At 51.3% G+C, this 23,252-nt stretch overlaps 4 protein-coding genes across 4 annotated transcripts; 2 read left to right on the top strand and 2 right to left on the bottom strand.

Annotated features, from left to right (window-relative positions):
* Positions 1-6: 6 nt before the first annotated feature.
* Positions 7-1,619, bottom strand: PV07_02840 (uncharacterized protein). Its single transcript, XM_016389485.1, has one exon. It carries the CDS (start codon positions 1,282-1,284, stop codon positions 262-264), a length of 1,023 nt encoding a protein of 340 aa, XP_016251387.1. The 5' UTR covers positions 1,285-1,619; the 3' UTR covers positions 7-261.
* Positions 1,620-1,809: 190 nt separating this feature from the next.
* Positions 1,810-2,974, bottom strand: PV07_02839 (uncharacterized protein). The gene has a single exon (XM_016389484.1). It carries the CDS (start codon positions 2,739-2,741, stop codon positions 2,055-2,057), a length of 687 nt encoding a protein of 228 aa, XP_016251386.1. The 5' UTR covers positions 2,742-2,974; the 3' UTR covers positions 1,810-2,054.
* A 384-nt stretch (positions 2,975-3,358) lies between these two features.
* PV07_02838 (uncharacterized protein) lies at positions 3,359-9,611 on the top strand. The gene is made up of 2 exons (XM_016389483.1): positions 3,359-9,290; positions 9,377-9,611. The coding sequence occupies exons 1-2, from the start codon at positions 3,506-3,508 to the stop codon at positions 9,478-9,480; spliced, it is 5,889 nt and encodes a 1,962-aa protein (XP_016251385.1). The 5' UTR covers positions 3,359-3,505; the 3' UTR covers positions 9,481-9,611.
* Positions 9,612-13,825: 4,214 nt separating this feature from the next.
* Positions 13,826-14,596, top strand: PV07_02837 (uncharacterized protein; the record flags this gene model as incomplete). The annotated part of the gene is made up of 1 exon (XM_016389482.1): positions 13,826-14,596. One exon carries the CDS (start codon positions 13,826-13,828, stop codon positions 14,594-14,596), a length of 771 nt encoding a protein of 256 aa, XP_016251384.1.
* Positions 14,597-23,252: the final 8,656 nt, after the last annotated feature.

Raw genomic sequence — 23,252 nt, 5'->3', positions numbered from 1 at the left:
TCTAGACGGCGGACAGCGCATGTGGTATTATCGAAACAAAGCATAGACAACCTACACCAGCAACCTAGTTCGGATGGCCATGTAAATATCCACCGGATTGATCCAATAGCCCCCAATATGTCCCGGCCCATTGCCCCGGAGGTAGACGTACATTTACATTTGAATGTTGGCAGAAACACCATATATGCCAAAAGATCCATACATCAGACCGAGACGCCTCGCTAAAGTCCAGATTTCTTTTTGGCAACTTTACATCATAACCTATGCATACCTCGTCGACCCTTTCCAGACCGGGTTTGGAGAATAAGAAAAAGTCTGAGACTGTGATGACCCGGGGGTGTGCGGCCAGGTACCATGTTCGGTTCCTGGCGTCAGCAGGATTGACGATCTCTCGATCTCTTCCCGCCGCCGCTCTCGAAGATCCCTGGAAGCTCCGCTCTCAGCAGTCGGGCTTCGATCTCTTGACAGCTTGTTTAATATCTGCCATTTGTTGGTGGTGGTGGGGAGACTGCCGCTTCGGGGTCGCGTGTCAGGCTGGACCACTTCCAATCCGTCAGATATCGTGTCGTCGCCTGGCAAGTTGATATGGTAGGTGCTCTGAGAATTCCGGTGATTGGGCGACTCTGCCGAGTCTCGAGTGAGCAACAGTCGTAGAAGTTGCCGACGCTGTGCCTCGTCCTCGGGTATGTTGTTTGCAGTCCAGGGTGTCATAGGTATCAGTTCTGTGGTGGAGGCAGCATCGCCATAGCTGACATAGGAACTTCTATCCCATCTTTGAACATGTTGTCTTCTCTGCCTGTCCAACTCTTTAATTTTGCTTAACTTTCTGTAGGTGATGTAACTGAGGACTCCGGACCCTACCGTGGTGGCACATGCGATCACCAATGGTACATAGATATAAACCTGAGTTGGAATAGGAAACGTTTTGTGGAGAGCATGGTTCATGACCGTAACGAAGACGCCCAAAAAAGAAGAGGTCAAGATCGGGAGCAAAACGGCGTCGAAGAGAAAAAGTAGGCTGCGACTGAAATATGCGACTGCTGTGATGGCGCCGTAGCCGACAATGAGGAGCACTGCGGCGAGAACCGTCAGAAAAGTGCGTGATACTTTGATATTATCTTCGGCAGAGGTGAAGACGAGTGAGAATACAATGTAGCCGCCTAGAGCGAGCCATGAGGCAGTGATGGCGATGGTTCTGAAGTACCACGGCAAGGCATCGCGTTCCGTGTAAAGATCGAAAAGGGTCTCTCGCATTCGCTGGTAGTTGCGTTGCATCCTCTTCATGAGAACCGGCAGGGCAAGTCTCGAGGCATCCAGAAGAGAATCGTTGGGTTAAGAGAGCTGGGGAGCATGCAAGTGTGCTTCGGGACGCTCAGCTGGTTGACTGTGGCTGCTCAGACGGGCACTGGACTGCTGAGGCTAGGACGCCTGGAACGCAAGGAGGAAGAGTGGACTGGTCAATCAACCAAGCATTACGGAGTACTGAAAGATATCTCAAGGAAGAAACTGTATGAAGGTCGGCAGCAATAATAGGAAGAGAATGTGCTGACGCCGAGAGCGTGGTGAGCAGGAATGAGACATCATTATTGCGCCTGCGCTCAAAAGCAACGCAATCCAGGTCGTATCGCATGGAGGCGTCAGGGCGCGAAAGTCAATTATTGCTCCAGAGCCGTGCGCCCACTAGCCGGGACATGCGGTAAGGCTGGGGGGTGGCCAAGGTGGGTCGGGATCAGCTGAAAATGGGGGAGACATCGCTGGCTTGTTATAGGCGGGAGAGTGCCTATGGTTAAGAATACCGGGCCCTGACGACGCGACAATGGGCCCTAAAATAAATCTCGTAGGGCTGGCAGGAACCCATACCCACCTAGGTAGATATCCGCCTGAGTACCCGGGGCTGCCCATTGTTTACGAGAGCGGGTGTCACCACGCCTTTATTCCAGCTGACACGTGCGACAATCCCACCATCATTCGCAGAAGACATCTATCCACTGCCGACTTGTATGCCACATCTCCATACCTGGTCGAGACCTCTGCGCCATGGTTTCATTATCTCATCATCTTGTCTTCTGAGTGCCATTCACCCGTGTGGCTCGACGTAGCAGCTCGTCATTGACGTATGCACTGTATGTCCCTCTTAACCCAAGCACAAATCCAATCGCCAACGAAACTCTCAACACCAAATGTGTCGCCGCCCAGCTGACCCATCCATTGTCCTCTCCGATCAATACCGGCCAGTTGTCCCAGGAGCAAAAGATGCAAAACAACTGCAATGCCACAACCCAGTGCTCGATTCGGGTCTGGACCCATTTGGGGATCATGGCGGGCGGTGTGTATAGGGAGCTGGGATGAGTTTCTGTCAGAAACGAGTTGAGCATCCGGAAAAAGATTTCCTTTTGACCGTCCTCAGGCACCGTCCATTCACGGACCACGAGGTCTTCTTGCTCCTCATCTCCTGCAATCCGGCGCCATTCATGCACTGTATATCTCGGTACTTCGATTGCGCCATCCTCCGCTCTATAGACCGCGCATCGATTCCCAAGTCTGACAAATGCGCGTCCTCGCAAGATCTGAAGGAATTCGGTATGAGTCTCGTGCCAGTGTGGACCAGAAGTCCAAGTAGATGAAACAGGCACAGTGATGGTCACACTGTCAGCCCTTGAAAGATCATAGGTGACGGCCGCAGGAGCTGTCCTTTTAAACACTGTGATGTGGGATGTCTGTTTTCTTGGGATCGCCATCATTTGCTCAGCAGTGTGTATCTGCCACAACCCCAGTGGTCAAAGCCATGACCGATCTCTTATAATTGCTTCTAGCAGACTGTTGAGAGGCTGACAAAAGCAAATACGGGCACAATTCCGCCGCGCGACCTCCCGAGCTCACCTACTGACGAAGATCAATTCCAGATTAGCACAACATATGTCGAATACCGAAAGCCAAAATCTACTGATGGAAAGTGGTCTGGGCAGATTCTGGCATGATATACATCCACGATCGAAAGTTGGCATAATCCCTGTGGCGAGAACTGAGGAAACAGCCTCACCACCCTTTTCAGGAGGACGAATCTGCCTACGCTTCGCCTTCGAAGGCGATTCCAACCCCTAGCGCATTGGGGGCCAGCCACGTGAAGCATTCCGATTCAGTGCGAACCCTTGGCGTGGCCGACAGAGGACGAAAGCCATTGGTAGCGCCCGCAGGACTAGCACAAAGCAACGCCCCATTGCAGAAACGGACTCGGAGTCCCATTGTCCACGCCTCGCTTCCTGCGCCCAAATTCTGTGTATGAATCATTTGATTGGGTTTCTACAGCCACTGTCTCAATGCTTGCCTAGAGACGCCTCGACGCATCATGGCCGTTTGGGCCTTTCCCCCATGGTCCCCCTGGCGGATGTCACATCAAAACCTCTATTATCCATGCCTACTGCCCAAAAGGTTGCCGACCTCTGATTCTCTGCATCTAGATCTCATGTTTTCTGGGTTATCCTGATGACTTTGGCTTAACCGCCCAATGCTGGCACACAAGTCTGCAAGGATTCGACAACTGTCAGGCGGGCTTTATGTTGAGGAGCCGCCTCTTCAGCGGATCGGTCTTCAGCCTCGTTTCCGCGTCGAAACCATCAGTCAACAAGACAAGGCCTTTGCCGAATCTGTCCTCAAGAAAGAAGCATCGGCTGCCAGAGGGTCTCAGCCTCTCCTTCGAAGAGTAAAATCAAAGTTGAGCCGGCCGGATAAGGCTGTGACTTCGAATGCGCTATATAATCATGTTCAGGCAAACGGTTCCGCCGAAGTTGCCCAGATTTACGTTGACAGACTGTTCCTCGATGCCGCACAGTCGAATCTACAACTACTGTTTCCAGATGTTCTACTTGTCACTGCTGTGAAGAATGCAAACACCAATCTTGTCCGACTCCTTGCTCCTTTCACCGCGATTGAGGGAGTCAATGCAGTTCTTGAATATGCCGTCCTCAGTCAGAACCTGCATGTCGTCGCAGCTTTGTTGGAGTATGGCGCGGATCCGAACTGTTTGAATCACGCCTGTTTACTTCGACTGGCTGAAACCGACCTTCAACTTCTTCAGCTCATCCTTCGCGCTCCGAGGCAGCTATGGTACGAGACTTTCTGCAATCTGTGTGCCGCTGCTATCCGAAATGGACTGTCAAATGCTGTCAACGTCATCCTTCGCAGCATCGCTGACTATCCAATATTCCGCGACTCGGCTCCTCCGTGGAATCGAGACAGTCTTCTCGGTGCAGCAATCTGTTGCCCTGACAAGAGTATGTTTTTCTGTATTGCCACGGCTACGTCTGCATGGCCCTTGAAGGATAATCGCCTGTTTTTGCATGTGTTGGACTCTACGGCGACAGATCGCTTGCAGGCTAAAGACATGGTGGAGGTTTTACTCTGCCTGAGTGGTATGTCGCCAACATTTCACTCGAGTCCAGAGATTGAATCCTTTTACTGCCGGTGTGTACAAGAACAACTTGAGGATATACTACGGCTCATGGGATCCTACGGCGTTCCTGTCCCGGCGGAGACTCTTCTTCTCGCATGTCAAAATCATGACGAAAAGGTCCTCGACGTCCTCCTTGCCGGTCCTATTCAAGGAGAAGAGCGGGTGGTTGCTCGCACCTTGCACTTACGGGGCACAATACAAAGGGATATGCGTCAGAAGATCCTCAGGCGTCTCCTTGCGAGGGGAGCTAATGGGGTGTGGAAGCATAAGGAACTCGTCACGGCGGTTTCGCTTCAGCAAGTCCAATGGGTCGAATCACTCATCAACGCAAATGCTTCAGTGGACTACCACAATGGCGCCGCCCTTCTCAAAGCTGTTTCATTGGGGCACGTTCTCATTGTTCAAAGACTTCTATCTCGTCCTGTATCTCTCGAGAGCTTGCAAGCTGCCTTTCCAAGCATCAGTCAACTCGAAACTTTGCCCCGACGACTGCTCACGAAGCTTTTTATCAGTCGAGGACTCTCCGGTAAATGTCTCGATGATGCTCTGAATAGGGAACTTTGCAACTATTCATACCACAGAGATCCTGAGTTAGTCGACATATTGATCACGTCGGGCGCTTGCTGTAATGATGTTTCCCTCACAGTCATCTTTGAACACAAAGATGCCCCGATCTTCGACAAAATAGGCCTCTCCAAAACAGTCCTCCATGAATCTGTTACGGGATGGTTCAAAAGCTGGCACCGCGTGCTCCTCCTTCACATTGAACGGAAAGACGAATATTCGCTCGCGGCCTCTTCGTGCCTCAAGTTAGTGTTCAACAAACTAGACGTGGCCGAAACCCTCTGTGATGCTCATGAAGGCAATCGACGACTTGAATGCTTTCACCAGTTTCTGGAACATGGTGCAGTGGACGTAGATCTACTATCAGCATGGCTGAATTGGGCACAGCAAATGGACAGCAACACATTAACCGAGATTGTGCTAACAGCAGCTTGTTTCTGCGATCTCAGTAGACTCTATTTGATCGTACGATCCAAGCCACTGACCAGTCCGTCCCCCATACCTTTGGCAAACTACATCGGAAAGCTTGAGCGGGATTCTCAATCGAAGACAACAGATATGTTCTCATCCGTCCAACTACCCCCACTTCCGCAGGACGCCCTCAAGTTCTCAGATACAAGGAGCGTCGAAAACTTGAAGGTCGTCTTTCGCCAATATTTTCGGGATTCCTATGAGACTCATCTTGCAACGAGACTCCTCCAGAGGCACCTAGAGCATTGCAGCGAAGCCATCAATGAAGGTGAAATCTGGCCGCTCCTTACCCTACAATTTCTTCTATCCCAGCCTATTGAAGTTACACTGCCAGAATTCCGCTCCTGTTTGTACATGACCATCGCTTCTCAGCAGTGGCTCGTTCTTGAGCTGCTTCTTGATCGGCAACTACCCCAAGAGATGGTTGCTAGCTTCTTCCTAGTCGACACGTCTCTACTTGCACCTCGTGCGATCCAAGTGCTTCTTGAATCACAAGCAATGGCAGGGATGGACGATGAATTCTTCTCTGGGCCCGTACAGCGCACTTTCAACCATGCATGCCATGCACAAGACCGGGAAATGGCTATTCTCCTATGCTCTAAGTCTCGCTGCAAACTTCGCCTCGGAGATGTATTGTTGCCTCTGCGACAAGCAATTGATGCCTCGGACCTCCGCTATATTTCCACTATGATCAGCGCAACATCTTTTTCGAATGATGACCTTGAGATACTTTGGAAGCATATTACTCAACAATGTCAAAGCGCCAACTTCCTCGCACTTATGGAGATATTGCTCAAAGCGGGCGCTGATGGCATTTCGATTGGCGTCACTTTGGTGGAAGCCGTGGAAAGAGATAATGAGTCTCTTGTCGTGTTCATTCTAGCACAATGGCAACGTACACGGTGCCTGCAGTATCGCGCAGAGTTTGACTACAGAGGACGCCAGCCAGTCAACCCAACACCAGAACTTGGATTTGACGCCGAGTACTTTTCAGCACTTGCCCGCGCCCTTACGGTTGCTATTCGTTTAGACCGAGCACCCCTTTGTCGGCATCTTTGCACAGCAGGAGCTCCCCTTGTTTGTCAAGGACAATCACTAATTGAGCTTGCAGTGATCCTAGGAAGCCACAGCGCCCTCGTAGAGATGATCACATACTCGAAAACGTGTCCTGGCATGGATGGGGCTGTTAGCTTCGCTCTACTTCAGGTGGTGGTGCACCACCGGGAAAGCTGGGTGCAAGGGCTAGTACATCAAGGTGGATCAATCGAAGCGTACGACTTCGAGGGCCTGAAAATTGCGGCGGGATTTGATCATCCCGGTATGTTGGCAACGCTTCTGTCCCATACCGGGTCACTACCTGGATTTCACGCAGTGTGCCAAACACTTCAAGGTCGTCTTACCGCGAACGAGGGCGATCTGGTAAGCATTTGCGCCATGTTCGAGCAACTCCATGAAGTAGGCTTCCAGGACAAGGAGTGGTACAACGAAGCTCTTTTCGCACTGTTGGCAATCCGATCTGCCAACTCAGATCATGTCGGAATCTTGATCAACTGCGGAGCGTCTATCGAGTACAGAAGTGGAGAAGGCATGATACAGCTTTGGAGACAAGGTAATGTACGACTCTTCCCGGGCCTCATTCGCCACTGCAACCAGCAGTCTATAAGAACACGACTATTCAGTGAGGCATATGCCGATTATCTGCAACAAGAACAAGATCGTTTCAGCCTTCCAGCCACTGATACGCTGCTTATTCTGAGTGCCCTCCTTGACATGGATATACCTCAGGACGCGCGTGATATGGCGCTAGATACAATTTCCAGGGCTTGCCACCATAAGCTCAAGCCTGGTCCAATCCTTCGACTGTTGCTGGAAAAAGGGGCTCGTTTCATTAACGGGGCTGGAGTGTCACTCTATCAGGTCTGTCGCCTCGACGATCCCCAAATCACCTCCCTAGTTATCGACAGTCGTCCGCATATCCGAACTCGTTTACTAGCTCTCCACCGCCTCTTCTTCAACCAAGGAATAGGATTCTCGAGTACCGCAGGGGAAGAAGCTGGCCAAGAGCCTAATCCATCAGACCAGGCTTGCCTATACAACATCTATTTTTCTGCGTCGACAGCGCAGAATCTCGACTTAGACGCCTCAGATGTTGTCAACTTGATAGGTTCAATGCTGAATCCGAAGATTGCAACTACGGGGACTAGCTTGATGTTCACGTTTTTCTTCATGCTAGGAGGTCTTCACTTGCTGTCGTCCCAGCCTTGTTCAGATGGCGATCGCACTGATGTGGAGCAAATGTTTGTTGCCGCCATCATGAACTCAGAACTCAAAGAACTAGATGATCGGATCGAGTTCCTGCTCAGGGTCATGCAGGTTGACGCCCCCTCCTTGGTGGGCCTTGCTGCAGAGCCGCCTGGCCTCGCCTTGAGAAAGAGTTCGCTGAACACGCTATTATTATTATCACTGGAGCGCAAGAAGTTTGACTTGGCCAGTACACTCATGGAGGCTGGGGCCGACGCGAATGCAAGAGATGAAGAAGGTCGGTCTGCACTGTTCCTGGCGACATTCGGGAAGTCTCTAGATACAATGAAGGCCTTGATCTGGAATGGTGCCGAAGTAGACGATGGAAGTCTGCACATTTCGACTTGCTGGCAGCATCATGAAGCAATGCAGCTACTTCTCGAGGCAGGCCACGAACCAGGCTATGGTTCCGAACATTTCTTTAGAGCTACGCCGCTCGAAGCTTTCTTACGGTTCAGGGAATCGGGATCAGCACCTGACCTTTTCGACATGACACTGGCGGTGCTGCTGTGCGATGCCGAGGTCCCGATAAGCTTCTGGACGAGCGAGCCCAATCTATTGTCTCTGGCTCTGATGGGTTCATGGCCATATCAGATGTTCAACGCGCTGCTGTGTTATCTACCTCCGGAAGTGGTTGCATTGCCTCTTATTCGCCGAGACCGCTTCATGTTCTCAATCCTCAGCCTTGTCGAAAGAGGAGAGGAAATCGAGTTATCCGACGTCGAGCGGGTGGAGCTATCTACGCGTCTAGAAACATTGGGGTTCGAGCGAACTTTTTATGCTCTTGAGGGAGATCAACCCGAAGACGCCATCAACGTGCCAGAACACCTCGATATCCCCGAAGTGAAGGCGCGCCGTCGTGCTTGGAGAGAAAAAGACTGTGCTGTTTGTGCGGAAAAGCCTCCAGATCGAAACGCGATTCATGCAGCGTTGTCCTTGTCATGTGAGGAGAACCATGGGTGGGAGGACGACATTATCTGTACCGACTGCCTACGAGGACATCTTGAGTCGCAGATGTTCCCACAGGGAGGCGATAAATTTCCCTCAGCCAAAGTCAAATGCTGGGCTGCCAATTGCTCAGAAACGCTCAACCACTCGGTGCTCCAAGTCCTTGCGGACCGTAAACGATTCGCCATCTACGACGCTGCTCTTGCTCAAATGCTCCTCAGCGGCGGGGAAAATATGGCCAAATGTGCGAAGCGCAACTGTACCGGTGCGACATGGCTAGGAGACGAAGACAAGAACACGACCATTTTCACCTGTGATGTGTGCGGTGAGTTTACCTGTATACAGTGCAATCAGCTGTACGACAACCATAGAGACGAGCCATGCCCCCAGGGCGAAGAGGCAAAAGGCATCGAAAGACGGAGGGAAGAGGAGGCGGCTACAGCAGCCCTGCTGGCAAAGGGGAAGAAGTGTCCGCAATGCAAGCTGCCCTTCGAGAGGATTGAAGGCTGTGATCATATTGTATGTGGCAGAGACGCGCACTCGAGCGCGAGAGGTCGTGAGTTTGTCCCGTAATCCCATTTCTTTGCTTCTTCTTCCCGTTGACTGCAAGAGCTACTGCTGACTTGTATCTCTTGCCTCTAGTTGGCTGTGGATTTGAATTTTGCTATATCTGTGGCGCCGATTACAATGCCATTCGCAGGCAAGGGAATACGGCACATGCCAGGAGATGTGATCACTATGCATGATTTATGTGGCAAAGACAGACGAGACGCTGTGTGGTTTCTTAATTGCAGAAACGCAGAGATGAGACTTTCCATGTTATAATTGTGATAGACTATACTAGAAGACCATGACTGACTTGCCCTTGTATCGTGTAGTAAACCTATTCGGTCCTTAGGCGATAACTGCTTGATCATGAGCCATGCGGTCGTAGAACTTCTGGACATAGTCGCCGTTCTCGTCGAGAAAGCTCCGAGATTGCTCCCAAATGCTATTGATCTGGGCACGTTTCCCCTCACTACGGACAGTGATTTTGCACCTGAACATTCACCAAAGTTAGCTGATCAGCTTAGCTCTCTTTGTCAAAGTCCCAAATCTCGAAGATGGGATTCTGTTGCGGATAGAACGCTTACTTGAAGGGAACAGGCGAGGTGATGAATCCTGGTTGGAAATCATCTTGCCCAGGCACCTCACCAGCAACGCTTTCGAAATCGAACGCCCAAAGGAGTCTTGACATGGCAATGAACAGGCCTCGATCCGCGACGTGGGTGCCGGGACAGATGCGACGACCAGCACCGAAGGTGAAATGGTCGCGCTTGGAAGCATCTGCTTGGATGGCCGACTCCATTGTACCCCGAGAATCCTCGATGTGGCGCATAGGGTCGAATTTCCGAGGGTTTTCAACCCGATTGTTCAAGGCCCATACCTGAGCTTCGGTTATTCTCTGCAGAAAAGACAAGGGCCGAGACTGACGAACGTTATTGACCAGCCCGGCGCCCGCTGGGATGATATATCCCAGATACATGTCGTCTTTGGTCACCGCGTGGGGCATACCTCCGGTGATGGTTGGTGGATAGACTAGATACACTGGTTAGTAGAGTGGCTTGTGGGAGTCTTTAGTCAACCTCATGCTTACACCGCAAAGTCTCCTTCATTACACTGCGCGTGTACCCAAGAGCGTGCCAGTCAGACCATTGAGGGAGTCTGTCGCCTCCCACCACACCGTCAATCTCTTCCTGGGCTCTTTTCTGGCACTCAGGGTAGAGAATCATGGCCTGTGTTCGACATTAGTGTCGTAGTACAGCGAGGTGTGCGTGTCGCGGACCTTGACAAAAAACCAAAGGGTGTTGAATTGCGTGTCACTGTCTCTGCGTCAGTGGGTTTCCGGCTTCGTGCGACAGGCTTGCAGCGCACCTGGCGCCGGCCCATGCGTGGCCGGCATTGAACTTGAGCTCCTTCTCGGACAGGAAGTCGGCCTTCACGGTGTTTGTGACGATCATGTCTCTGCAGAAACCTACAATAGACATTAGAAATTCCACATGATCGAGGCAGTAGTATAGCGAAGGAAGTATCGTGGAAGCCACGTACTGGGCCTCACATGGCCCGACTCAATTCTGTGTCGACAGATCTGGTATTGCTCGTCCCACAGATCGGACTCCACATGTTGCAATCTCTCGACCTCTTTCAAGAAAGCTATTGCCCCAGCGGGTAGCCGTCGGAGTATGAAGCGAAGGAACGGCCACCAGTCGGTAACGGCCAACCCCATCCCAGCTCGAACCTGACCTGCCGTCCACTTTTGTATTTTCATTAGCCATGGAAGCAACCGGAGACGTTGGTGCTTTCTCTCCTCACCTCGAATAATGTTCTCGCGGCCCTTTTCTCTTCGATGGATCTTATGCGCATCCCATAAGCAATTGTATATCCCACACTAGTCGTGTAGCGCTTGAGGTGGTCTTCGAATTTGTCAGGGCTGCTCAGCAAGTCCTGTAGGAGCTGCGTTGACTCGAAGGACTTGTCTCTCGTAGGTTAGCTTACGACCGAAGGACGGCTATCGCGGTTGTCCAAGGCGTGGGTTACCTGATACGGGACATAGATGTCTGCTTGTTGACCGTTGAGATTCCGATGATACATTCTCCGCTGCCGTCTCCAGGTCTCATCGTTGCTAAATGCCAGTGTCAAAGAAACCCATGACGGCTTCGCAAGGCGCAACCTTTACCTCCGCATCAAAATCTGGTTGTGGCCTCCAAACTCACTCAAAAACATGTCCATCCTCGCGGATGTATTTTGGCTCCTTCTGTCCAGCAGTTCCTTGACGGCCATTTCATCATTCAGGAGGATCAACGTTTGAGACCCGAGCTTCAGGCTGACGACCGGTCCATCTGGGCCCGGTGAGTTACGACAATCCAATGGTGAGAGAAGTGAGCGTGGGGTCCTGACATTGGTCCGCCCATTCTTTGAATTTCTCATGCAAGATACCATTCTGGGGGAACTGATGGAGGTTCCCAATAAGCGGCAAGGTCGGAGGTCCTGCGTGTCGACTTCAGTCAGTTGACTCCTTGTAGCGTCAGGGGATTCGACGGGCAGCTGTACCCGGGGGATATCCCTTGGGCCGCCGCCCATACCGGAGCACTCTGATAATCGATACAACACCAAGGATGGCGAGCGCGAGCCAGTAAAGTCCCATTGTGCACGAGGCCTATTGCAAAACAAGAGTCGATCACTCCATATGTTAAGTGTAGCGCCCAGAGGTGGTAATGAATAGGACGGCCAAGTTGAAAACCTGATGGACGTCGAACACGAAACCACGAAGGTGTGATGGCCGTCCCTCTCCAGAGCCCTGATATCCGAATTCCGCATTTGTTTCCTCGTACACAAGGATTCGGAGCTCCGGGGAGTGGTTATGCCGGCAGCTTCTATGCCCCAGGAGTGAACCAGCTTCAGCGTTGACCTGCATTGCCCGCATGTCGGCGAAATGCTACACACCTTGATTGAAGATCTCCTCTCGTTGAAACCGTCAGTCTGAATAACGACCAATATCTTTACCAGACTCAGTGAGCCCACAGTTATGGATCTAAAAATACCTTGGCAGATTATTATATCTGATTGGCCTGTTACCAAAGATTCTTTGTGCCGACTTTGCATAACTAGTCGGATTCGATGGTGCGACGATGACATCGAGTACAAACACAATAACAGGCCTGAGCACAAGCAGTATGGGGTGAACTGGTGGATATAATCTTGAATAACGAATGTAATCTTCCATCACTACATGTCGATTTCCATCGCTCAAGCTCTGAATGCCAGAAACTCCTCAATGCTCCGAGGTTCTGTCCACGGCCTGTCCTTGTCCATCAGCTCGGTCATCGCTGCGAGGCAGTCGCGTGCTGTACGAAGCTTTTTAACTTCTCTCACAGTTGCAAGGATCGTGCGACCCATCGCATAGTTTCCAGAGCTCCAGATCTGGCCGGTATATGTGTTCTCCTCACTTGCGAGAGCGAGAAGTGGCGGGATATTGGACTCGCCGGTGAAGGTGCTCTTGAAGCCCTCCTGCTGGTCCGGCGGTAGATCTTGGATCACGTCTAGGACCATGCGTGAATAGGCTGACGGTCCGATTGTATTCACGAGGATGTTGTGTGGCTGTCCCTCCAGAGCTAGCGTTTTGGTAACCCCCAGCATGGCACCGCGGGACAGCACATACCCGGTACTGGAAGGCATGCCAAAGACGGAGTCGGAGGTGAAATTGATGATGCGCCCGTACTTCTGCTTCTGCATATGTGGCCAGGCGTAATGACAGAGTGCTATCGCGCCGAGCGCGTTGACCTCAAACACTCGTCTGATATCTTCGGGCTCCTGAGCCTCTACGGGGCCGTATGTGATGATCCCTGCGTTGTTGACGATGATATCAAGACGCTTGAATCGTTCAATTGCCAGCGCAACTATTTTGTCCGCATCTCTGGCCACGTCGTGCGTATCTGCCACGGCGGAGAGTCCTTGGGCCACAATTTCAGCCACCACCTGCGCAGCTGGAGCGCTTGACGAGCCCTGCCCTGCCGTGGAGCAACCGTAGTCGTTGGCGATTACGTTGGCGCCGGCTTTGGCAAATGCGACACATAGCGGTTTGCCTATGCTGCCACCAGCACCGGTCACGATGACTGTTCGATTCGCGAACGAGGGGTCTTTGGAGGCCTCGGCCATCTTTGGCGTCGGTGATTATTGCTCAAGATTTTGGATAGCTCAGTCCATCCAGGCACAGCGCCTATGTTTCCAGGTATAGAAATGGTCGACAATCTGTTTCCCTCCTCACGGAGAGCTACGTCGAAGATGCCGGTTCTTTGTTGGTCCCCGGAACCCGTACCTGCGTTCGCCGGAGGATTGGACACAGCTTCCCGTTCTCCGAGTTTACTTCGTTTACTAATTTGGGCCGGCAAGAATGCTCTGCGTACCCTGTTTTGAAGTTGGTGTCATGAAAAATTGTCGAATCTGACAACTGCTATTTTACGATGGCAACACTTCTTGCTTGTTTCATGGAGATCCTCGACTTCAGTCGTCTCCGCGGGGCGCGATTTCCCCCATCAACCGTTGAATGGCAACATGTCACTACCGTTTCAAGATAAAGTTGCCTTCGTGACTGGAGGCGCATCTGGGATCGGTTTTGCCATAGCTCGAAAACTTGCGGAACTTGGCGCCAAAGTGGCTATTGGCGATGTCAATCTCGCCTCAGCAATTGAGGCAGCTGCGTCTGTGGGCAAGTCTTGTCTGGCGGTGGGAGTGGATGTGGCAGACGAACGTTCTGTCCGAGATGCAATCTCCCAGGTCGAGGATCGGTTTGGAGGACTCCATTTGGCTGCCAACTGTGCTGGTGTTCAATTGCCTGTAGGTCCGATTGCCGACCTCGGCGCAAGCAACATAGCAAAGACCTTGGATATCAATCTAAAGGGCATGATATACTGCCTGAAACACGAGGTCACTCTCATGAAGAAGAATGGGGGACTAGGAGGCGCGATCGTCAACATTGCAAGCGCGGCCGCATCACAGCCTCTCGCTTACAACGGACCTTATTCGGCGTCGAAAGCCGGCGTGGTTGCAATCACCAAGTCGGCGGCCGCTGAGGTCGCTCCAGATCACATCAGGATCAACTCGATCTCTCCAGGCTACATCGACACACCCATGATGCGGCGGGTGAATATCGACACCGACTTTGCGGCCGCGAGGACACCGATTGGAAGATGCGGCGAGCCAGAGGATGTCGCCGACCTGGCAACATTCCTTTTGAATGATGGAGCCAAGCAAATTCACGGTATCGACGTTCCCATTGACGGGGGTATGCTCCTCGGCCAGATGGTGAAGCCGCCAGGTTACTAGCAAAATTGTCGAGAGATCTTCCGAGCTTGAAGCTCAGGGTTGATTGCAGAGGTCTATTGTGACTCGTCAAGCCGCTGGCGCATGTGCGGTGCGAAACGAGGGTGACAATGGATGAGGAGCTGATTCGAGCGCCAAATACACACACTAGATCTTCCATGATGTTTCTGTCCACCTTCGGCTGCAGTGCGACAAACCTTTACCTTCCAGATGAAAGCAAGCTTGCGAATCATGATGATCCTGTAGTTTGAACCTTGGACTGGCAGACCATTATTAGACTTCTATTGGCCAGCCACGAACTAACTTCTTTTGGTACGAGCTGTGGAGACCCCGCCTGCAAAAAGCGGAGAATATCTGAATTTCGGGGAGAAGCACAATAAAACCCCGGACACGAACATCAATTCCGGGAGGGAAACGATCAAGTCCGGCCAGATTAAGACACTTGATCAGACGTACCTCGGATGTCGATTGACATTGCTGCAGACTTCGAGCGCGTTAGGGTTATCTCAGCCGCTCACGCCGTGTGAAAAGCGGACGGCGACTGATTCGGGATGAAACCATGGCTCATTGCTGGATTAGAATTTTGAGAACTTCCTTGTTGATATATGTATATCGCAAGGTATGTGATCCGTGCGTGGCCAAAGTCAGATCTCCCATCCCATAGCAACACAAAGGAGAGAATACCGAGCTTATCAGACAGAATGGATACCCTCGAGAAGCATGAAGTGCAGAACACTCACGAGCACGTAGAAGTCGATGAGACCCTGGACAGGGTGTCATCCACAGCTCTCGGAGACAACCTACCCAGGCATTATTACAGAAGCCCACAATTTATTGGGTCTTTTCTTGTGCGTCACCCTGAGGCGATCCTCGTCAAGAAGAGTGCCCGCTGACTACCTTGCAACAGTCGATGGCCATCTCGTACCAAGGAGCATTCCTGGGCTATGTTATGGCAGCAAATGTGATTACAATCATCAATCAAGATCTAGGTATCATTACCTCGGTGAACTCTCAGAGATGTGCACATAGTAATCGACATTTCTTCACAGGCCCTGCTCCAGACTACATATGGATTCTTCTCGTTTACGTCCTATGCCAGACCGTCACCTTCACTCTCTCTGGCCGATTTGGGGACATTTTCGGGCGGCGCTGGATCTTCATTGGCGCCAATGCTCTCGCCTTCATCGGCTATATGGTCAACGGTCGAGCCAAGAAGATTAATACCCTGATTGGGGGGGTAAATTTTGCACCTCATGTGTGTCGACTTCAATTTGCTGACCATGGCCCATTCTGCAGAGCGCCATAGCAGGCGTTGGAACCGGAATCCAGCAGACTATGCCCGTCATCTTTGGGGAGATGGTGCCGAACCGCAACCGGAACACGACGCTCGGACTCCTGTTCGCACTGTTGGCTCCCCTCTCTACCATCGGACCCGGACTAGGTATGTTTTGGAGCTTCTCGTGGTCTGCAGAACGCAAGTTGACAGTATTTTATCCTAGCTCGGGTGATGGTGGACAATGCTTCGTGGCGCTGGGTGTACTACTTCAGCGCCATGATGTCGGGAATAGCTGGCCTGCTTCAGCTATTCTTCTACTTCCCTCCAAACTTCCGCCAGCTTCATACCGCCTTGTCTAAGCGTGCGGCTGTGATGAACCTTGATTTCGGAGGCGTCGTAATATTCGCTGGCAGCGCGACGTCGATTATCCTGGGCATTTCGTGGGGTGGACAGAAATATCGTAAGTTCGACGGTGCCCCTACAAGATTTTCGTCCGTGGTATTCACTCTTTTCGATCAGCGTGGCATTCCGGTGAGGTTATATCCACAATCGTGGTCGGAGGGGTTGGTCTTATCCTGTTTGTCTTGTGGGGTAAGTTTTGTTCTTCTGAGTTCGTCTCGGTGAGGAGTGATTGACTAAAGCTCGGTCAGAACGATTTGCTCCTTTGAAGGAACCGTTGATGTCCCTCTACCTGTTCCGAAACCGGAACTATGTGGCTTTGACGGTCGTCGCCAGCGTTGGGTCTATGATATTCTACGCACTAAACATCGTCTACCCGCAACAGATTGCCGCCGTTTATGGAAAGTCTGTTCAAACTACCGGCTGGATGAGTGTAAGGAGATCTCCAGACATGCCCACGTACGCAAACTGACCGTGCACCAGTGTACTTTGGTGGCGGGCGCGGTCTTCGGCCAGTTTCTCGGAGCGCTCTCGAAATGGACCCATAAGTGGGTGCCCTTGAAATGGCAGCTGGTCATCGTCTGCGTCTTGTTCACAATATTCACCGGCGGCATGGGCGCTGTTTCGAAACAGAATCAGGGCCGCGCCATCGTGTTCAGCCTCATCTCCAGCACCATGATTGGATACATGGAGGTCCTTACCTTGGCCGGCGCCCCTCTTATGGTGAAGCCGGAGGACATTGGCTTGGCGAATGGTGTCGAATATACCTTGAGAAGTGGCTGTTCGGTCCTTGCAGGTGAGTTTCGGCTCGTTCAGCCATTTTGATCATGCTTGTGATCGCTGACGGTTGCGGTGAATAGACTCGGTCTTTGTGACAATTGTGAGTATTGGGCTCAAAATTTTCGAGGAAACTTGGTGATGCTAACGTCTTGTAGCTACAAAACAGATTAGCGTCCGATCTCAAGAAATGGGTTGTTCCAGCCATTGTAAAAGCAGGGCTCCCGGCAACGTCGGTCGTCAGCTTCCTAACGGCACTCTCGGGGGGGAACCTCGCTGCACTCGAGAGAGTTCCCGGCGTGACGCCAGCGGTTTTACAGGCAGCGACCACCACGGCACTTCGCTCTTACGAGGACGCATTTCGACTCATCTATCTGGTGAGCATTGCTTTTGGCGGTTGCGCAATCATTGCAGCCTTGCTGCTGGACTCGAAGAAGATGGCCGAGTGCATGACGCCGGATGTTGCGCGTAAATTGCAACATGTCCACCCATACAACAATGAATCTCCCAATCAAATGGAGAAGCGTGGCATACCAGGGAGTGACAATGAAGCTTGATCACCCTTACATATTGGGAGCCGAGCTGTGTATTTGTGAGCAGGGTGGTGGGCGTGTCAGTACAACATATTGCGCAAAGCAAATCTTGAGTTAAGGCAATGGAGGGAATGAGGATGGTTGTATAGCAATATAACGTTCGCCTCGCGCATTCTGTCAGAGCAAGCACCCTTGTGTGATAGGCCAGGGGGCGAGAGTACGTTATTCAAGTCAATGTCGACTGTCTTGGGCGTGGCCTGTCTTTCAAATGAACTTCTGAAGAATCGACCGCTCGAAGTCATCTCCTGGGGAGGTCTACCTTTGCCTTCGTCGGGCTCAGGCCATCAATCATTTTGCGTCCAAGTGACTCCTATGCGCGTATTCTTGTCCTTGGGTTAGCTCTTGATGATTAGGCAGGGAATATGCCTAATAGACGACAAAATCCTTGCTTGTTTTACGGTCTGAATAGCAAACCATCTTGTATTCAAATCTATTGTACCGGGGAATATCAGTCAGCTGGTGGATGGTAGTGCTATCTATTTTGACACAGCCAGCCCTGAAACCCGAGTACATTCTCGAATTTCTTTGCGTGGAGTGGAAGATTCAGCCAATTTCATCTTGTCGTTGAAGTATTTCCAACACATTCTTTGACCAAAAACATCCTGATTGATTCTCTGTCGAGGAAATTCATTTCATCCTTTATTATCTTCTCCCGAGCCTCTGGAGTCGACGCATCGGCCTGGAACTTCGCAAAGTCCTCCTCGGTCTCAAACCACGCCTCGGTGACCACGTCGCAGACGCTTGATGATAGGCTGTCCAGATTATTGAAGGTCGAATCGGGTTTGACGTAGTTGCGCACGTATCGCGATATGGACGGCGTGACGCTCAAGACCAGTGGGACGTGGTGCTTTTCGTAGTATTCTTCAAAATCTTGCATTGATGTCCCTGGCTTTCGTTTCAAAAATGCCACAAGCTTTACCGCGGGCACCGATGCAGGAGACATGGTTAATACTTCAGGGTATAGGAAGAAATACTCTCAGCAATTGCAAAGAGGCTGCATTAAATTTTGTTGTGGTAAGGTGTTCAGATTTGGCGTCCAGTTTAAAAACTTTCCTCAGTGCTACACTCCGCCTGATTCTAACCCTAAGCGAATCCTGTGTGGACCACAGACTGTTCACATATTCTATTGCCAGATTCTAAACTCAGACTCGCCGAATATCTGCGCTCGGCCTTGCCGGTCCAAACGCCGGACCACTTCTGTCCCGCGTGACATGCGTGAATTACTCGCCGTCAGCTGGTACCAGGAGCCACAGACCGCCTGGATTTAGCAAGGGAAGAGAGCTGCCTTGTCGCTCATAAGAGACTGAGTCTCCTATCATTGTACTCCCCATACCTGAAGGCCTCGTCTCTTTTACGTGCCGTGTGAAGTCAGATGCCGTGAAGAGTGCAGCTTGTGAGTGAGTCCTCCATGGTTCAGTCACTGGGTAGCTCAAGAGCAGGACCGGGCCAAATACACGTGGACCACAAATCCGTCAAAGTCTTCTTTGTATTTGACTCTGTTTCACACCTGGTGGTGAGCATCTCACCTTTAATGTCTCGTGTCACCGTTAACTAGATATGTTGTCTGTTTGTTCTCTGATAAGTACCACCCTACGTTGCTGGGTATCAAACACGCAAATACTCGTAGCTCAAGACCTCGAGACCTCTCAACACACGAAAGAATTGTGCGAAAGCTGCCATTGATTTGAGACAATCCTGGAGCCGGTGGCTTTTCGGCGGTGAGATTGCAGATTTCTGCTCATTGCTCGCGATATACCCGCTAGATCAACAGCTCCTGTGCCGATCGACGAAGACGTGGTCTTTTCCGGCAAAGCATAGCATAGATTGCGGCCGCATAAAACCGCTATTCTCATCATTTCTGATCTCCAGCATTGCATTGCGATAGACGTCGTTGGTGGTTGAGATGCGTTCATCGAAGAGCATTGTGGCACAGATGTCGTACGGCGATTTGTCGATTCCGAAGTCCTCTGACAGTCTCCCCAGTCCACGGGGCTGGATCTGGTGATTTTGTACGTAGACCACCAAGCCCATCGCTGCAGCCCAGCGTTTTGTCAATGCTGAATGGCAACGGCCCCAATATTCGACGCTCTCCGTACCCTTCGCCGCCTTAGCAAAAGCTACCGCTCTGACAAGGTGGTTGTACTTCGAAGCGACGAGAGTGTCTGAATTGCTAGGGCAAACAAATGGCCTCTCTTCGACCATGGAGACGTGACACTGGGAAAGGTTCAGATGCTTCTGTATGATCTCGTTCAACGCCTGCCATGCCTGCCGGCCATTGGGTGAGTCGTAATTCTCCAAGAATTCGTCGATTGTACCGTCAAAATAGAACTCGTCAACAATATCAAATGGAGGGCCAGGCTGCACGAGGTTCGCGCGGGTCGAGCGGAGTGAGTTATCCAGGTCGCCTGCAGTCCGAAATATTTGAACATATTTGGCCAAGTTGAGCGGTGTCTGGAGCGATGCAACGAAGGGCCCATAGTCCTCTCGCCAGATTTTCTGGAAATCGTCTGTTGTGATCCCTCCCTTCTGACGAAGTGCCCAGATCAACTTTACCGTCATCGCTACCGCCGCGCCCCTATTTTATATATAGATATAAGGTGCCAGACCGAACGGTAAGAGCTGGTGACATGTACACTGATATTTTTAATGGCCTGATTCCTATCTTTTTTTTGGAAGACTGATTTTCCTTAAGTGAGACCTAATCAGGGTCGGCTGGAAGCAGTCTAGCAAAAAATCCATTGGCCTGTGTTGAAAGACCGTTGCAGGTGTAAGCCGAGTAGATCTTTCCGGCGAGTTGACCATCCAGTGTCAAAGTTTGTTTTCGACTCTATCAAGACAAACAGTCTACGATCGGAACTGCCTGGTCTGAGTACCATCAGCCTAAACGGCAAATCACGTCTCTTGCAGAGCTCGTAAGGCTCTTCGAGACCGAGCACACCGCAGAGTCTGCATGAGGCCGAAAATACGACCAACAATGTCGAAAACTGCTCCTTTACATAGTGATGACTCGATCTGATTTGCACCGGCACCAGCCCAGAGCGTTGAAACTTGTGTACGAAAGATAGGCTACGCTGCCGTTCAAGACAATGCTTTCTTCAAGCCAGCCATGCTTTCCTTCATGAAGCCCTCATAGATCGGGACCATTTCGGCGATGCCGGTCGGGCTGATCTCTTCTGCATCTGCAATCCAAGTAACCTTGGTCTTTCCCTCCCCGGCGCTTTCGAGTTTCCAGTTGCCGAATCCGCCCTTCATGGGAAGGACCGGGCTGTCCTTGATGCGATAGGAAATGTAATGGGTGTCATTGTCGAGGACTTCGAGGGTCTCTTGTTGCACTCCGGCCATGGACATGATGGTTCGAACGGTTCCGACACCCTGGCCGTTGATCGTGCACCACTGGATGGACGGCATCCAGGCTTGTATCGCGCCGAAGCTGGACAGCAAACTCCACACATGCTCCACGGGGTGGTCGAAAATGTCTTCCTCGACACGGATCACCGTTCTCGCCATTTTGGTCCGATGTGCTGAATGGCCTGAAGGTCTAGAATGATTGGATCACACCAGATGTGCGATCTATGGTTTGGGCTTATCGACTTTGGCCACACACCAGATGGGAGTTGTGGGCTGAGACTTTATTGACAGAGGCGATAGGTCGAACTTCCGTCGATGTACAAGACAACACAGGCATGGAATATGATAATACCTATAACTGTGCCCTTTTAACTCGGGGTATCGGCATTGGGATTGCCTTGCTCCGGATATTATACCTGAGCCAGCTCCGAAGCCGAGTATCCTCGTAACAATCCTCGTATACCATCTCGGAGTTTGAGAGGCCGAGATACCTGGGAAACCCGTAGCAGGCAGTAATTCTCGTGTCGTAGAACGGCGACTGAACATGGAGAATAGGTCTTGAGCAATGCTTTGCGTTCTTCAACCTATTATCTCCACCACAGATTCGCCGCCATGAAAACCGGTGGCCACCAGCTAAAAATTCATTCCTCAGCTTTTGCAACCTGAAATTCAGCGACCAGAGTGTGATCCCGGGTTGCAAAGTACCAATACACAGGTTTCTATACGCAGAAGCGAGAGTTCATTCCTTCGGAACCTGGTACTCGGAAAAGACGCTTTTTTCCGCCTTGGCAAATTCGTCCATTATCGTTGCTTTCTTCGAATCGGACCGGACTTTGATGCTGCATTCGAAAGGAAGAGGGACCACAATTATGCCGTCTCCGTAGCCTTTCTCACTCAGGTCCACTTCTACAGGCTTGCCTTGTGCATCGAGAGCTGGTGAGATGTCGAAGGCCCAAAGGATTTTGGCAACTGCCACAAACAATGCCCGCTCCGCTACATGAATGCCGGGACACAGCCGACGGCCAGTTCCGTAGGCGTAGTGATCGCGTTCGTTGTAATTGGCGGCATGAGAGTAGTCGTCAGCGAGGCCAGGCTTGTTGACGAAATTATCCAGATTCAAGGTCTCGGGATCGGGGAATCTCGAAGGATCGCGGTGCAGCCCATAGATATTGACTATTATATCGCTGCCCTTGGGGAGCAGCTGTCCGTCAAGCCATACATCTATCCGAGTAGTCAGGGTTTGTTCGTCTCGCACTCTTCTCAAGGGCTCACTTACCTTCGGCGAGGGCATGCGGAAAACCCATTGGTGCAATCGGTCGCAGCCGAAGGCTCTCTTTGATGACGGCGTTGACCAGAGGAAGGCGACTGAAATCCGCAAAGGTAGGAGAGCGGTCGTCGCCTACGACTGAGTCGATCTGATCCTGGATTCTCTTTGCCACCTCAGGATATTTGATCATAAAGTGGATGAACACATTGAGAGAGCCAGCAATCGTGTCAGAACCTGCCTCCATCAGCAGACCAGCCATAAAGTATAGCTGATGCCAATTCCACCCCAGTTGGTTTTGCTGTTCAATGAGCCGGTCAGCGAAACTGTTGCGTGAGCCTTCCTTCTGGCGGCGCTTGACAACCGTGTCCAGATACCCAGCGTACAGCGCATTGATTTCTCGCTTTGTATCTGCGACTTGATTTCTCCAGTTGTTCCATAGTCGCTGTGGAAAGTAGCTGAGAAAAGGGAAGAGCTCCACCGGTGGCACGGTTCCTGGTTGCAGCAGTGTCGTTGTCTTGCTGAGCACCTTCTCAATGTTGACCATATGCTTAACCTTCGTATGTGGCGTTCGAATTCCGTATCCTTCAGAATTATTAGGAGGTTTGTGCTCGAAGCGAGACAGTCTCTTGATCAACCTACCAATGCTCATCACAAAGCTGTTACCGAATCTCTTGGTGTGTTTTAAAAAGTCAGCGGGATCCAGGCAAAGATCTCTCAACAACTGAGCGGCTTCCGCCTCCATCAGTGGCATATGCTCCTTCTCGACTACCGAGGCCATGAAGTTTTGGTGCAGAAATTTGCGTGCAATTCTGAATTGAGGGTTACTGGCTTGCATCAACAAGATCTCGTCATGCTCATAAAGGATCTTTTCCATGATGGAATAAGGCCGATTGCTCGAAACGGAGCTCTTCTTGTCCATCAACTCCTTCACGAGACGTCGATCTGTGAGGACAAATGCATATTTTGTTGCAAACTTGACGGAGTAAAGCCCCCCGTATT

The sequence above is a fragment of the Cladophialophora immunda genome (genome assembly GCF_000835495.1).
Source record: "Cladophialophora immunda strain CBS 83496 unplaced genomic scaffold supercont1.2, whole genome shotgun sequence".
Lineage (NCBI taxonomy): Eukaryota > Fungi > Ascomycota > Eurotiomycetes > Chaetothyriales > Herpotrichiellaceae > Cladophialophora > Cladophialophora immunda.
Note: the sequence above shows the minus strand (reverse complement) of the source record. Positions and strands in the feature narration are given on the sequence as shown.